The following is a 17,133-nucleotide window of genomic DNA, read 5'->3' as shown; positions in this document are numbered from 1 at the left end:
ACTATGTAGAGCACATATCCTTGGACATTAAATTATCAGGTGACATGAAATGGAAATACTAAATGAAGACAATTATGGACAATGTGGATGGGAAGGAGCCCTGTGTTAGGTCTTTCTGTATCCTTCACAAAGTCAGTGGTTAAGAAGGAAGGTTCCGGCATCAGGCTGTGCTGGTTGCACTGGTTGGTATCTAGGCTCAGTCTCTATTCCTTCGCAGTCTTATCTATGAGAACATAATAGTATTTTGCTCCCAGGTAAGACTTAAGTGAGATAATCCACATACAACAATTAGCATTTAGCAAGCACGTGGATAATAAGTAAATGCAAGATACCTGGTGGGAGGAAAAATGGTAATAGGTTCACATAATTGTTGAATGAATAGGACTGAAGAGAACAGTAATTTGAGTAATCTTTCTGGAAATGGAGGGTACTTTGTTATGGAAACCGACAGTAACTATGAAATGACCAGCTAATGCTAGAGGTGCAATAGCCTTGGAGCAATTTCTCTCTGTGTGAAATTAACTGGCCTGAACCAGGATCAGCCAATGAGCTCTTGAGTCTCACACTTTCCCCAGTGGAACTAATGGGCCCTGACTGCTGCCTGGTACCTTATACAATGGGTATCTAGAAGGAGAGAGAACAATGCATTTGCCCAGAGGACGCACTGGCTCCCCATCTAAGATTATTAGGCTGTCTAGTTACCCAGCCATTAATGTTGAAAATAAATAGAAAGTACACAAATAAATGGCTAGCCTATAGACTACTGTCTAGATTCTTGGGTTCTGGGTAAGAAGTCTCCACCTTCATAGAAAGATTCCTATACCAAAACTAGAATACCCGAATATTCTGGGGAAGTCAGTACTGGAATATTCTGGGGAAAGTCAATCCTGGGTTTTAGAACCAACTCTGCCCTTAATTAGCTGCAAAACCTTGAGCAAAATTGAACCTCATCTTGCAGACACAATGAGGGGACTGAAATACGTGATGTGAAAGGCTCTCCCCGCTTTTTAAAAAAAGATTTATTTATTTATTTGAGAGAGAGAGAGAGAACACTCACAAAGGAGCACAGGGAGGAGGGCAGAGGGAGAGAAAGAATCTGAACAAGAGCCCGATGCAGGACTTGATCCCATGACCCTGAGATCATGACCTGAGCTGAAATCAACAGCTGGATGCTCAATTGACTGTCACCCAGGTGCCCTGAAAGGCCCTTTCTTGACATTCCTTTCCCCACAGGCAGTTACATTTTCAGACACCAGAGCTATTTATTGCACTGAAAATAATGAATGCATAAAATCAGGTAATGGAAGTATTTTCAAAATGTCCAGATCAAGAGATAGCAAAGGGGCTACACAGCAGGGTGCAGGCCCAACTGACACCTGCTTTGTGATGTCCCCTACAGGAGGGGATGGGGGGAGTCCACTGAGGAACACCAGAAGTCTGGGGATAGGGGAGTGGAATCAGGGCAGAGATTGTAGTCTAACTGGGTCCAGGTCCTGGGCAGGGGCAAATGGGACTGTAAACAGGGCTCCCAGTGAAATATGAGCATCATCCAAAGTGCACTGATGACCCTCTTCCTAGCCCAGTGTGTTCTTGCCCCCCTCCAGAAAAATTGTACCCATTTTCTCAGGCTCATTTCAAAGTCCATTTTCTTTCTGATACAAGCTCCCCTCCACCTCTCCCTCCAGATGTCCTGTTCCTCTAGAGGCTGACTGTACTTATCCTCTGTGCTATTTTCACAGCATTTCCAAGAGGGATACAAGGCTGCCTCAACCTTCTAGTGACACTTGTATCCTCCTAATGAGACCCAAGGCCTTTGGCTCCTTTCGCTTCCCAGGCATCCAATACAGTAGTGCTCAGGAAATATTTGTGGCTCTGTGAGTGAGTGACTCAGGCGGGCCCCATGGGGAGTAGACTTTTATGGGTTTTAATCTGAACCATACCATGAAATCTGAGACTTTTACCTCATTGCTCACACTGGAAACTGTCAGTTCCAGTCAGATTTGCTTGGAGCCGGGTGGAATTTTGCTCCTTTTCACGATGAAACCCATAATCTAATTTTTAAATTAAAACACATTTATGTCACACCTACTTCATGCTCCACAGTAATCTAAACACTACACATGTTAACTCATTTACTTTTCATAACGACCCAGATAGAAACCGAGGCACAAAAATGTTGTCCTTTGTGCAGGGATCAAAGCTAATAATTGGCAGAGCTGGGATTCAAACCCAGTCCATCTGGTTCCAGAGAACACTCTCCTTTAAGACGTTATGTTGCCTGAAACTTATGAGTCGCAAACATCTTCATAAGCAGAAAAAAACCTGAGGTTGATGTATTTATTTCAAAGGAAACTTTTTTTTTCTTGTGTTCCCCCTTCCTTCCTCATTCGAAGCAAATTGTTCTAGAGCAAAGAGCCTTAGTTTCACACCTGAGAGAACTGGTGGCTCAGTTTTGCTTTGGCAATCAAAATGGAAGAGGAAACTTGTGTGGTTTCATCACTGGTGCTTTCGGGGTGTGTGCTGCACGCAGCGTGTCGTCCTGCTGCCCCCCTAGGTGCTCACGGTCCCCTACTCCCCAGCGGTGTTGCCTCCGGTCCTGGAGACTTTTTAGCGTGCCTTTCCCCGACAATAGTGGGATTTGGAACAGCGTTTCCATCACTCTCGCACAGCCGGTCCCTGTCCTAGAGCCCCAAGCATCTTCCTTTGTCCTCCGGTCCCTCAAAGCCTCAAGACGTTTGCGTCAGAGTCCCCAGACACAGCATCTCTCCGTCCTCCATCTCACTGGCGAATCCACTATGCGTCCCTGTTTCGGAGGTTTTGTGGCTGACTTTATGGATATTTAAATTATCTCCGCACGTGGGAGGCCGGCCCCAGAACCTGACAGACCTGCCGTGGACTGACTGAGGGACCCAGGGCAAATTACTTAACGTCTCTGAGTCTCGGTTTCTTCATCGTGAACGGGCTGGATACCCGTTCGGTTGCTGTGTGTATCCAAACGAGATCCTGCAGGGGCTGCCCCGGCACGCAGTAATTCTCTTAGGTCCCCCTTGGCATTATTTAGTTCATGTATGCTCGTCTGTTTCCCATTTTTTTCCAGCGCACCCTCTGCCCTGAGCGCAGGCAAGGCGTCTTTGCGTCACACTGAGAGAGTCCCTCTGCCCCTCGTTACAAGGTCCGGCGCCCGCGGACTCTTCTGGCACACTGACGACACCCCCTGAGAATCGCTCCTTCTTCAGACCCCAACCCTGAACTTTCACCCCGCGGCCCTAGAAAGGCCAAGGGCTCAGGACCCGAGGGAGGCCCGGCTGAAGTCGCTGGGTGGGGCTCTGGGAGGCAGAAATGGGCGTCAAGAGGGAGCCCGCGCTCCGGCTCGCCACCCTCGCTCCAGGATGCCCTCAGCCTCCGGCCCCTTTCCGGCCGCGGACACCTGCTGCCCGGGGCCCCGCGTCCGAGGCGGGCCTCCTCCGCGCGGCCGTCTCGGCGGCCCCGGTCCCACCTGCGCGGCCGCCGACGCCGGCGAGGGGGTCCCGGCCCGCGCCTGGCCCGCCGCCACCGGGGCAGCCTCCCGGGCGCCCCGCCCCCGCCTCCTCCGCGCAGCCCGCGGCGCCCGGCCGCGCCCCCTCCCACCCCGCGGCGCCCCGGCACCCCTCTCCTCCCCCGGCGGGCTCGGCGGAGCATTGTACTCACATCCGGGGCTGGGTTTTGCTTTAATGCGAAACGTAATTAACCCGGAAAAAAGAGCCGAGAGACAAGAGAGAAGGAGGGGTGGGGGTGCGGGGAGGAGAGCGAGAGGAGCGAGAGGCACCGAGAGTTTGGCGGCGAGATAAAGAAATCCCCCGAGAGCGGCGGCCCGGCCGGCCGGAGACGCGCGTCCCACCCCGATGTAACCCACCCTGCCCGAGCCCCGGCCGCCCACGGCGGGGTAAGTGGGGCGCCCTCGCGGGTCGGGGCGCAGCGAGGCGCGGAGGGGCGCGCGGGGGGCAGGCGAGGCTGGGGAGCTAGCGGAGCAGGGGGAGCAGGGGAGCCCGGGCGGGGGCGCCGAGGGCGCGCAGGCGGGGCCGGGTGCGCCTGCCCTGGCGGCGGACGGCGAAGAGAAAGGTCGCCGCAGCCCCTGGGCGCCTCCCGTAGCCCCCGGGAAATCCCGGAGGGCAGCCCCTCCTCCAATCTTCTGGAGCGTCCGGGGTGGCCAAGGTCGCCACCGCCAGGGGTCGGGCTGCGGGGGTGGGGCCGCGGGAGCGGGGGGCGGGTGTTCTGCTGAGCTGCATTTTCTCACGTTTGCAGCGGCGAAACTTCGCTGCGGGTTCTGGCGCTGGAGCACCGGCCTCGCGACGACTGCCCGGGCTGCGGGTAGGGGAGGAGAGCGGAGAGCGTCCCAGGCAAGTCCCTCGGGCTCGGATTGGGACATGGAGCCTCGTTTTCCTCTTCCCCTATTACCTTACTACGTGACAGGCCTACAGGGCTCCCCTAGACAGATCCCTTCTTTTCCCCTGGGTGCAGCCCGGGCCCTTGGGGCTTCTGGAACTCCGGGCGCGGGGGGGGGGAGGGTGGTGACTTGTAGGAAAACTGTCCTAAAATGCAGGTTCGGTGCCAGATTGGGAAAGCACCCTTGAGAGAGCTGTCTCTCGCTCTCACCAACTTCTTCCTCACCTTACACGCTTCCCTTTTCTGCTCTAGTTCTGAAGACTGTTACTACATCAAACTAACAAAAAAGCAAAAAATAAATAGATTTTTAAAAAAAGGGGGGGGGAGGAAAAGGGGCAGAAGAGGCCGTGCAGGAAGGAGGAGTGTACAGGCACCTCCAGAGAGGAGGCGCGGCGTGGCCACCTCCACTGGGGCCTCACACATCTCCTCCCCGGAGGCCAACCCTCCCCCCTACCCAGACTTTCGCCTTAGGTTTCCTTCCTTCTTCGTGAGTTTGGGTTCTAGCTGAATCTTCCCCTTCTAACTCCTTCTCCTGCTCCTCCTCTTTTCTTTCTTTAGGACTTCAAATGGGGTTTTCCAGAGGAGCGTGAGAAGCAGAAAAGAGGGAGGGGAAAAGCGTTCTATCAGGATGCCAGCTGTGGCTCTCAGCCCGCTGAGCGGTGGTTGCACTTGGGCTGAAGTTCCAAAATTGTACTCATGTTCTTAATATATCTAAGTCAGTGCCCTTTCTCTTCCTTTCTGGAGCTCCATCATTTTTCTTTGTTTGGTGGCAAAGCCTTCAGAAACGGTGAAACCAAAGGTCTGGAAAGAATAGGAGGGTTTGTTTTCTGTTCCATGGTTGCGTTCGGTTGACATGTCATGGATAACAAGGATGAGAAAGGCAGTGAGGAAGTAAGGCCAGCCTCTTTCTTCAGGGAGCTTACATCCGATGGCAGACACAGGCTGTCCAGGAGTGCCTCGAACACAAAGTGGATTGCTAAAATACAGATCCGGCATGCTTTAAGAAACCAGGAGAGGCTTTTTGGAAAGCACCATCATTTCAGCTATTTCTCTTTTCCTTGTGTGCCGCTTGAGAGTAATGACTTTTGGCATAGCAAAAGTCTAGCTTGTAGTCTAGACTGTATGGCCACTGTGATGTAGGACATCGCCTAGGTGTTCGGCAGGTATTTGTTGAATGGGAGAATGAATGAATGAATGGCTGCAGGTACACGGATTGTTGGCATCTGTCGGGATGGAAGGGCAAGGAGCAGTGTGGCAGTACTCCAAGCATATAGAAATTCGGTTCACTGAGCTGGTGCATGGGGGTTTCCTCTGGATGTTGCTTTTAGACCTTGTCTCCCTTTTGTAAGCCCCACTTTTTACACAGTGTCTGTGGCACCCCTGGTGGTATTTCAGCTAGTTCATGATGGGCGTCTTGCTCACCTTACAGATGAGGGAGATCACCTGGGTATTGATTTGCAAACCACCTGCTCCTGGGTAGAGTTGGCAAGCTCTTCTTTTCCCTTCTTGGTGCTTTCTTTTCCCTTCTGTAAAAGGAAGTAGGGCCTGCGTGTCCCATCTTGTCTTCCTAGTGAGCTGAACTGCATTGAGCTCTGTATTTTACTAAGGTTACAAAAAATCCTGAAGACATGTAGGCTTTGGTTGGTGCCTACCTATGGAGAAATTCTGCAGAAGTGGGAAGGGAGAAGCACTGGCTCTGTCAGTCAAATCCTCCTGAACAACTAGCTCTCTTGCTTGCTTGCTGGGTGTTTCCTGAAAGTGCTGGAATGCTATGAAGACCCAGGTAGCAGGACCACGGTCTTCATGGTGTGCATCTAGCTGGTACTTCATTGATTTCCTGTGTTCTTCATGAGGCAGGTGGACCCAGGGCTTGGAAAAGGGAATCTGCGTGCTGGCACATTGGACTGCCCCGCCTTTTCTTTCTACCCTGAGCAGTTTGAGCTGCCTTGCTTTCGGTTTTCCATCTGTCTTAGTGAGCTGGATAGGACTCCTGCAATCTAATCTGTTAGGCTTTGGAAAGGAAGGAAGCAGAGCAAATATTATAGTGTGACAGCCTATGGGGAGAGAAGAATCGTAGCCCTGCCCAGTATAAGCCCATCACTGAGACAGGGAATTGGACAGGGTGGGGAGATAGGGCAGCTGAGAGGTGGGAGGGATGGGGTCCCTTCCTTCCTGTTCTGAGGAGGCCTGTGGTTGGTGCAGTGGGACTATAACTGGAAGACTCTGTCGACCTTTGTTCTGAATCTTGGGTTGCTCTGCCCTCGCATCCCCTGATCCCTGCTTTTAAGCCCATCCAACCTTTTGGCTTTATAATTTATCTCCTTTCTGCAGAGGATTGAAAGCTGAATCGCGCACTTTCACTAGAGGTCGTGGAGCTGCTGAGGTGGGAGCTCCAAAGGCTTTCAGCCTGGCCCCTGTAGGGTGCCTTTCTGCCCACAGAGGCTGGCAGCTGAGATAAAGAGGGTGGGACCCTAGGTCCGCTTGTCCTTTACACTCTTGAGAAACACCGTAGTTAAAGGGCAAAGGCTAGGATTCGCTGTGCCATCAGCTAGGACTTACACTGGGCCAGCCACTTGCAAGGGGGCCCTTCCGCGTTGGGATGCTTCCGTGGGCGAGCAGGAGGCGGTGCGGAGTCCCTTCCCTGGAACCTGATCTGCTGCCTGGCTTCTGCTTACCTTCAGGATAGCCCGGCCAGCATGGAGTCTGGGAGCGCTCGGATTGCTTTTTTTTCCAACCTCCTGGAGAATTTCAGAGATGTAAAGTATGATGGTTCCCAGAGTAGAGGGAAGAGTAAGGGAAGTTTATACATTTCCCTGTGAGGGATCCCAGTGTTGCAGCCTTTTCTTTTGACATGTGCTTATTGAAATTTGAGGGGTAGAGACAACCGTGCGGCTGCCTGCCCTTCTAAGAAGCTGCTTTGCGGTCGTGTTAATGATAATCACGTACTCCTGGTGAGGCGCTTCACACACATGCACACACACACGTGTCACAACATTTCCCCAGTGCTTCCTCTTCACCAGATCTCCTGTTAAGCACTTTACACACATTATTTCATTTAATCTTCGCAGCCACCTTGGAAGTAGGTAAAGTGACTCCCTCCACTGTGCAAATCCCAGGTGAGCTCAGTGGCGTCTGACTCGAAAACTCATGCTCTGTGACTTCAGTACACCACACGGACGGGTCACCGAAATCAGCACGCCCTTTCCATGGTCCTCTTCTTGCAAGAGTTTCGACCAATGCAGTCATGCTGGTCGCTGTCACCTGCACCTCCTCCTTGCCACACCCAGCCCCTCCCCCCACCCCTCCTCCTGAGACAGACACACTTAAGCCACTTAACAGTTTCCCCCAGCACTTTGCAAAAGGCTAGTAGATAGGAGATGCCATGATGTTATCTTTTCAGTTTTCTGCTGCCCATGTTTCAGTGGGTCAAGTTTTAAATGAAGATCATCGCTGTGGGTTCCTGTTAGGAAGCCCTGCAGGGAAACGGAATTCACTGGGTTTCCCAACTTGGGGGCGGGGGCTGCCATAATTCTGAAAGTTGGAGATCTCAGTGTTTATAGGCTAATTTATAAACCAGGTGAGGCTGCTCGTCTATGCTTGTGATCTCTGGTGGAGCCTTGAGCCAGGGGAAGGCCTTTGTCTCCTACTGGCTCCAACTGCCACTTTTTCTGGGACCATAGATGAACCTGCTGTTAAGAGAGGTCATGACTGGGGGCGCCTGGGTGGCTCAGGGGGTTAAGCCGCTGCCTTCGGCTCAGGTCATGATCTCAGAGTCCTGGGATTGGGTCCCGCATCAGGCTCTCTGCAGAGAGCCTTCTTCCCTCTCTCTCTCTCTCTCTGGCTGCCTCTCCGTCTACTTGTGATTTCTCTCTGTCAAATTAATAAATAAAAATCTTTTAAAAAAAAAAAAAGAGAGGTCATGACTGTTTAAAATGTTTTTGTTGCTTTTAGTGTCATTATTGCAGTGGATCAATGTTCAGTTTCTCTAGCCTTTTCCCTGAAATGTGTCCCTTTAAAAATTCCTTCTCGAGTGTCTTGCCCTCCCTTCCAAGTTCTAGGGTCCAGTCGGGTTTGGGCTGTGTCATGAGGCACCTTTTCTTAACCTCCCATTGCTGTAAATGTTTGCATTCTTCCCTCTGCACTTCCGCGGGCAACAAGCGCTCTCACAGTATTCTCCTGCCTTAAGACTATTTGGCATTTGTTCTTATGACACTTTCAAAATGCAGTGATAGTGTAACAGTAGGAGATAGACTCTCCCACACTTTCTAAGTTATAATCTTTGGTCCATTCCCAAGGATGTGTTTTGAAATAGCTATGCCTGTGTCTTGTGGTTTTTCCTGGGCCTTTGGCGTGGTTGAAACTCCACACTACACACTTACGTATGTTGCAGATTGAAGCATGGGTGAAGTGTGCTCACATGGCGGGTGCATAGTCTAGCAATAGCAGAGTGGCTGCACTTCACCTCCACACCCCGGTTCCTGTCTCCTGTATTACAGTCCTCTGAGACCTCTGATGTCATTTCCCGATAAACTGTCTCCTGTCGAAGTTTAGCAATTTCCTGCGGGTATCCCTCTCACTCACCAAGGACGCTGTTGTCTCCAGCCTCCGCCCCAGCGGGGTAACAAGACAGGAGATGGGTTCCTGCACATCCTGTCACATGCCAAGAAACATCTTCCTGACTTTTTCTGGAGCAAAATCCCTGAAATTCCCTATCCTGCCAAGGCAAAGTAACATGAAAGAAAAATCTCCAAATGTAAAAAATGGATTAATTCTTTTTTGGTACTTGAGCCATCAGAGGTTCCGGTAGATGGTTTCATAATGGGGCCAGTACCACTTAAGGCTTTATCTCTGTGTTATCACTTTCCTTTTTATTTACCTCAGAAGTGTCAGAACGGTCAAGCAGATGAACCTCCCTTATTTCACTCAAATTTTTCCTGTATCTCCAAACTATACTACTAGTACCTAGCAGGCTTAGTTAGTGGGGTGTGCGACTTTTGATATTAGGGTTGTGAGTTTGACCCCCACGATGGGTGTAGAGATGACTTAAAAATAAAATCTTCAAAAAAAAAAAAGACATTAATGATGTAATAACTCTAAAGCTTTTCTTTAAAAAAAAAATCTATTATTCCACTATTCAGCCGTTTATTTAAAAAAAAAAAACAAAAAACGCCAGCCCTGTCTCCAAAATTTCAGGAAGGAAAATTCCGCTGGGTGTCTTGGTCAGCGTCCCTGCCTCATTTCCCCAGAGTACTGGCGTGGTTAGCAGTAGAGGAATATAATGATCTACGTGGGTGTGAATATTGACCGGGCCTCCAGGACAGGGGCTCCTCTTAGGAAGACTAGAGAGTAAGGAACCAAACCTGCAGCGGAAAGAATGAGCTTGTCTTAAGAGGATGTTGCAAGAAGAAATAAGAAACACAAACCCCACTAGATTGGAGAGTGCCAAAGCCCTCTGGGTAGGTACCTGGCTCTTGGGCAAGACTGAAGGGTGGGATGATACTTTATTAGGTTTAAGACCTTGGGGCGCCTGGCTGGCTCGGTCAGTGGAGCAAGTCTTGATGTTGGGGTCGTGAGTTCAAGCCCTATGTCAGACATAGGGCTTTTTCAAAAAGTCTTTTCAAATAGTCTTTTTCAAAAAGAACTTTGAAACACCAAGAAGTCCCAAGAGAGCTATAATTGAGGCAAGGTTTTGCTTGTTTGTGGCCTCTGGAGACTTCACAAATTTATTCTCAGCTTCAGAATTTATACATTGGGGCAAGGTGTGTGTGCAGTTAAATATCTCTCCCACCTGCTGAATAAAGGAACACACATTCCTTGTAGAACATTCGGAAAATTTGGAAAATATACAGAAACAAGTAATATTTTACCCGTAAACCATAGTCAATATTTTGGTGTCTGTGTGTCAGTCTTTTATTATCCAAATATATTTGGAAATACAAAAATAATATTTAGGGGATTGAGATCATATTGTAAGTCATATTTTACAAAAACTTGCGATATAGTGAGTTTCTCCTTAATTCATTTAAAATTCTTTGAAAACATAATTTTTAAATGATCATGTAACATTTCCTTATGTAAATGTCTCATAATTTATTTAATTATCCTCTAATCATTGGGACATTCAGGTCATTTCCACTTTGTTGTTACTATGAATTTTACTGCAGATGCCTTTTTAAAAATTTTAATCTTTATTTGCATCTTAGCTTATTTATTTGGATGGAATCCTAGGAGTAGAATTAGTGGGTCAGAGGGTATGAACATTTTTAGCTCTCTTGTTACCTATTGCCAAATTGCTTTCACAAAGTTTCATGTTTCTGTCCCAGGTGTGTAAGAATCCTAACACATCTTTCCAAGTAGGTGACATTTGTTTCAAGCAGCGATCTTCTTTTTATATTCTTGAGTGCCTCTGTCTCCCATTGGTGCATATTTCCTCTGGGTCTTGGTCCCAGCTCTCTCTTTTATATAATTAGCCTGATGAAAATGTCAATTGCCTCAAATCCTACGGGAGAGTTTTATTATTTTTTTCCTTGGCTTAAATCTTTTCCAGTGAGGGAAGCTAAGACATTGAAATGGGCAGTCAGGGAGACATTTTGGACAGATACATCCCAGTGCCCTTCACCTCATTCTCAGGTGGGAAGCCCTTGACTCTTCCCATAAGCTTCATCTGGTTAACTGGCAAATGTTGGCTGGGAATCTTGGTTTAACTGACATTTAATCCATTTTCTGCTGCTGATCAGTGGGTAACCCAATGGAAACTCACTTTGTACTCCGTCTCCCTTCTACCATAAGTTAAATATTTAACATATTTTCAAGTGCAGTATACTTAGGAACTATACATTGAAGAAATCTGAATCATATAGAACTTTTCTATTTTACTCTTCATTAAAATACATTCTTCAATTATTTAGATTATGTGAGGCCATGTTTTGGTTTAGTTTGGGGTGTGTGTGTGTGTGTGTGTGTGAGAGAGAGAGAGAGAGAGAGAGAGAGAGAATATGCATTACTGTATGTGCACATAATTTGATTTGCATTTTACAACGTCCAGGAAGGAAGACGAAGCAGGAAGCAAACGAGAAAAAATGTTCAGCCTCACTAGGCATCATTGTATGTTTAAAACTAGCAACAGCTGAAAATGAGAACATTCAATGTATACAAGATTATAGAGATTGTAACAATATATTTCTGACTGTGATGTAAACAGATAATAGTTTTAGCAAGCAGTTTTTAAATAGGTCTCAAGAATTGTAAAAGATCATTACCTATGATCTAGTCATATTATTGCTTGGAATTTGTGTATGCTGTTTCCATGTGAAAGAGGAAATAAAGCATGAAAATAAGAATTTACATAACATTATTTATAATAGTGAAAAGTTGAATATAATCTAACTGTCTAATCATAGAGAAATTGTTAAGTAAATTATAGTAAATGCAGTTCAGTAATGTTATGCAACCATTAAAAGCAATGATTATAAAGACTATGTAGCAACATGGAACATGTTTATGATATAATTTAAAAATTTAAAAAGGCCAATTATGTGGAGAGGGGCATGAAAAAGCATGCAAAAATGAAAACGACTGGCTAGAGTGAATTAAAAAAAAAATTCCAGCATTGTTATACCTTGATTTCTGCACACAAAAATGGAAAATTCTAAGGAGGTTTGGCAAACTTTGGAAAGAGGGTACTGAGTGGGGTAGAACAGGGTCCTTTTCTGCACAAATCTTCTGTGCTCTTTGTCACCAGTGTGTTGTGAAGACTCCACAGTTACTTGCTAGGAGGTTTCATTACGCTCTTAGGGCAGAGGTGAAGGGGTTCGCCTGGGATAGGGGCATCTGATGCTGCATCCCAGTGAGAACACTTGCTTGTTGTCCCAGGAGATGGGGAGAGAGTCATTGTCAGGGATGGCGCTTAGGACATGGGTTGGGGACAAGTCCTGGGATAGAGCACCCTATGTCACCCTCCACTCAGTGGTTTTACACTGTGAAACTTGGGTTAAAATGAAATTTAATATAACAAGTGGGTTTTTTTTTTTTTTCTTTATTTGACAGACAGAGATCACAAGCAGGCAGAGAGGCAGGCAGAGAGAGAGGAGAAAGCAGGCTCTCCGCGGAGCAGAGAGCCCGACGCGGGGCTCGATCCCAGGACCCCGGGATCACGACCCGAGCTGACGGCAGAGGCCTTAACCCACCGAGCCACCCAGGCGCCCCATGACAAGTGGTTTTAAAGAGTCAGAAAACAGGCTAAAACTATATAATTGGAGGGATGTAGAAAGAATGTACAGAGCTTTGCGTGGGTCTTAGTAGGGGTGTTTGGGGTGACAGTGTGTATGCTTGCATCAAGGTGTTTCTCTTCCCTTATGACTCAGTTACTAGCACTTCCCTTTCTCCCCTCACTGCCCAGTTGTTGGGGTTGGGCATGGGGTGGCAGAAATCACTGGATTAGGGGGGCCTTCCAGGAAAAAGTTGAGGAACCAGAGGGACTTGGAGGATGGTGGTGGCAGGCTGAAGAGCAGAGATGGGGGCTCGGGGGATTGGGAGAAGCAGGCACCCTGTACTAAAGCTAAGTCTGTGTTCTGACAAGGGATGAAAAGTGGGGTCAGGATGAACTGACAGAGGATTGGGGGTTAGGACGTCAGGTTTGTGTTTCATGCGCCATCTTTTGAGTATACTGCTTCTGTGTGGGCTGGCTAGGCATAACAGCGTTTCCCTGTGATGCTTGGTTCTCCTGTGGCCCATCCTTCTCCCCTGCCTCCCACATTCTCGATGAGCTCCGTGACTCAGCTGCTTCCCAGGACATCCGAGCAGCTTTCCCCCCCCCCCCCCGGGGCTAGAACCACAGTCAGGAGAAGTAACCAGAATTCTTTTTGTTCTCCTTCCTTTTGCCACAAGAAGATTCTCCCCGACCCGGGATCCGTGGAGATGGGAAGCACCCTCCACGAAAGTAGACTGGGGGATTGTAGACAGTGCCTTCTCTAGCCTGTGACCTGACAAAAAGGCTGGCACTGATTAGTCCTGTAGGCTGAAAAGGGAACATTTGCAAGCCAGCAGTAAGCCGATGCCATGCTTACCAGCTGGGTCTAGAGACAGTCGGCTTGGTTACTGCAGTTTAGATGCTTTCTCGTAGAGATGTCCCCGGAGTGGCTGCGGTCCTGAAACTTCTGGAAATTCTGTCTCTGTGGCTGGGCTTGCATCAAGGGAATTTGTCTGGTTTTCTCGGGGGATGGGGGAGCTCCCTCATCTCAGAAGGGCACTTATGCATGGGGCCGTGCATGGGATGCATGGGTCATCCCAGCCTTTCTGCATGGGACTCCGATTTCCCCCTGAATCTCTGAGTGGGGAAGCTGCATCCTTTCTCAGGAGTGTGCTCCTTCCCAGCCAGCGCCAGTCTTCCTGCCTTCTTCTCTTTGACCCGGTGTCTGCTAGAAGACTTTTCTCACCGTTTACTTCTTTCCTTCCTTTTAACTGTGCTGTTTCACCTTTGTCCTGCATTTGTATGCTTTTGTCCCCCATCATTACGCAGCAAGTAGCTCTGGGCCCCTGGCCCATGTTCCTTCTGACTGTCCTCTGTCCCCATCAGGAATCTGGCCTGATCTTAACCTGCAATCAAGTATTCATTGTTCACTGGTATCTGTGTGTTTGTGTGTGTGCACACATGCACACACGCACAGTGGCAGGCACTTTTTTCCTTGGGGCAGCCTCTCCACACTGCCAGGCCCCCACAGAGCTGGGAGAGAACAGATCATGCCACCAGTCGCCACACTTCGGGAATGTGGGACTGGCCTGCCCTGGGCCTGGATGGCTCTGGGTGGGGCATCTTGGTATCTTACTTGCTGACCCAGCATTGTGGTACAGGCATGGCCTCAAGCCAGCCGGCTCCCTACTTTGCTTAGGGCTTTGGTGGGCTTGGGTCATAGTGAGTTTTGCCTGTTGAAGCTGAGCAGGGCCCAGTGGTGGGTGGTGTTAGTCCTTGAAAGTCGGAATGTCATGTGGTGTTTTCTGACCCTTGTGGGCCTGTGTTTCACCTGTTCTCTGTGTTGCTTATTGGAAAGTGCTCATCCCCCTTGAGGAGAATAGAGCCCCTGCCCTTTGTTTGGCTCTTCAGAGAGTCAGAAGGAAATCATGAGGAGAAAGGAGGCGGGCTTGAAGGTGAAGCTTGTCTCTCATCACCAGAGATCCTTTGGAGTCAGTGGAAGTGTTCACCGGTTGGGGCCTTACTCTGAGCCCTCATCCTTCCGGTCATGAATTGGTTTCGGGTAACAGCAAAGTAAAGCAAGTGAAGCTAGCGCTGAGGGATGTGGCCCTCAGATTTAATTCCTTTATGAAGCTGGAGGTTTGCTCCTGGTGACTGAATTCCTGGCAAAGTTTTATGTGAGAATTTGGGTTGGGGCTTAAATCTTCTCTGAGTTTCTTTATGTATAAAATTGGGTTATGGGGGCGCCTGGGTGACTCAGTGAGGTAAAGCCTCTGCCTTCGGCTCAGGTCATAATCTCAAGGTCCTGGGATCGAGCCCCACATTGGGCTCTCTGCTCAGCAGGGAGCCTGCTTCCTCCTCTCTCCCTGCCTGCTTCTCTGCCTACTTGTGATCTCTGTCTGTCAAATAAATAAAATCTTTAAAAAATTGGGTTATGGCTTACTTTACAAGGCTTTTGTGAAGGGCAATAATAATACCTCATGTGTATGAAATGCTTAATGTGTGCCAGGCACTTAATTCTCACCAAAATCTTAGGAGGTGTAAGTACCACAATTATCCGCATTTTACAGGTGCAGAAACTGAGGTGTGGAGAGATTAAATAGCTTGCAGTCACACACTTCCTAAGGGGCTAAAGCTGGAATTAGAACCGAGGCCCCTGATCTAGGCTTACTTCCTCTTCATAGTAAAGTTGCCCGCGGCTCTCGTCAGCACACAGTGGAGCTCAGGAAACAGCCGAGTCCCTGCTCACGCATTTCGCTGGCTACATGTGGAACAGAACTGACGGAGATTTCCGGGGTCTGGCTGGGGTGGAACATTTGGTGCTCTAGAGAAGGAGGGGGGATGAGCGGGCTAGTCTAGCTTCTCACAGTGGTGAGTCAGGCCGGAGTGAAGTTCCTACAGGTCCTGAGTCCGGGTGCACTTCACCCCGCTTATCCTTGCCTCCCTTCCTCTGGCACGCAGGGTGATGTGAGCAGAGCCCAGGAATGCCTTATGTGGATCGACAGAACCGAATCTGTGGGTTTCTGGACATCGAGGAGCATGAGAACAGCGGCAAGTTTCTGCGGAGGTACTTTATTCTGGACACCCAGGCCAACTGCCTTCTCTGGTACATGGACAACCCCCAGGTGAGAGGCTGCATGGGAAGGCGGTGGGTCAGGGGAAGCCGCCTCAGCTCCTGTGGACGGCATCAAACTGATAGTGAGGAGGGGAAAAAACAGCAAACACATACATGCACACAGGGAGCCATCCCAGATACTAGCTTGAGGAAAAAGAAGCTCATCTCTCCTAACCCTGGGGATCCAGGATCTTTTCTTGCACTCAGGAACTGAACACTTGCAGCAGGCCAGGGGAGGCGGGCCTGGCTGGTTCCAAGCTCCAAGGCAAGGCCTGCTTGCTTTCACCAGCCTTGTTATGACTGTGGCCTTGTGGCCACTCCTGTTCTTCCAGTCTGGGGCCCCTCCCTGGCAGAGAATGTGGCCTGGTTCCCTGAGCTGGACAGATGTTGGACTGCTTTGGTCTCCTGCACCAGGGAGTCCTAGAATCCTGGGTTGGTGGTGACCTTGGTGGTCACCTAGTTTTGCTTCTTCGTGTTACAGGTGAGAAGCTGAGTCTCAGACACTAGAATTGACTTCATCAAGGACACGGCCAGAATTAGGTGACTTGCCTAGCATTTTGTGGCAGCCAGGCACAAAGACAGGGGCCCCCCGCTTTCTGTTACTGGGTCTGGGGACCCCTGGAGTTGTCACTGGTATGGGAGAAAGTCTCAAGTCTTTTTTTTCTGCTGGCTCTTTCCTTCCCACTGCCTTGGAGCAGTTTGGTGGACTGAGGCCCCAAAGACTGGCATGGCCCCCGAATATCAAGTTCATGGGTCACAGCCATGTTGCGGCCGGGAGGGTCATGGGGCTCAGATCTGGCTCTGGTTGAGAGGCTTGGGAGGAGGAAAAGTCTGAGTGTCAGGGGATGGATTTGTGCTTTAAGATGTGCACAAAGATTACTGTGAGCCTCTACGTCGTTATCTGGGAACTAACCTCTAGAGGCCTTTGGCATTTTGTTCTCTGGATTTGATGGCTGAGAGAAAAGAGTATAGCCATAGAAAACATACTCGAGTTAGCTGCCACTAGTCACCTTCTCCAGGAAAGACTTCACCCTAAATAAGACTGTGCCCCATGTGTCACCCCACATCTCTGATAACCCGTCTGTTGATTCCTTTCATCTGAAGGGCTGGGTTTGCAGGATGAAGCCTACATATGGACACTTAGATCCTTGATTTCGTCTGGAATGCTTGCCTCTGATAATACTTTGGTTTTGGGTTTGCCTTCTGGCCCTACTCTATCATTTTACCTTGCCTTTGCTCTGTGCAGGTGCCCACAGCTGGGTCAGCAGATCCGCTGTGAAAGGCAGTGGCACTGTTGGAGGAGCTTGGGATCAAGTTTTTGTTGCTGGAGACTTGGCTTCTGGCATGTCAGGGGTGAGCCCCGAGTGACTCACAGTCTCTGGGTCTTATCACTCCTTCCCTTTCCCTT

General features: G+C 49.2%; 1 protein-coding gene across 6 annotated transcripts in view; it reads left to right on the top strand.

Moving 5' to 3' along the window:
- PLEKHA2 (pleckstrin homology domain containing A2) overlaps nt 1-17,133 on the top strand; it is a 73,678-nt gene that overhangs the window by 10,780 nt on the left and 45,765 nt on the right. For 4 of the 6 annotated variants that reach the window (XM_032329026.1, XM_032329025.1, XM_032329022.1 and 1 more), the window contains exons 1-2: nt 4,285-4,376; nt 15,572-15,735. In XM_032329026.1, the coding sequence (XP_032184917.1) occupies nt 15,595-15,735 (141 nt within the window). In that variant the 5' untranslated portion in view covers nt 4,285-4,376; nt 15,572-15,594. Of the gene's footprint in view, nt 1-3,644; nt 3,923-4,284; nt 4,377-15,571; nt 15,736-17,133 lie in introns of those variants that run through there. The other 2 variants (XM_032329023.1, XM_032329024.1) reach the window with 2 other exon arrangements.

The sequence above is a fragment of the Mustela erminea genome, chromosome 21 (genome assembly GCF_009829155.1).
Source record: "Mustela erminea isolate mMusErm1 chromosome 21, mMusErm1.Pri, whole genome shotgun sequence".
Taxonomy (NCBI): Eukaryota; Metazoa; Chordata; class Mammalia; order Carnivora; family Mustelidae; genus Mustela; species Mustela erminea.
This window is presented reverse-complemented; position numbering and strand designations above follow the sequence as displayed.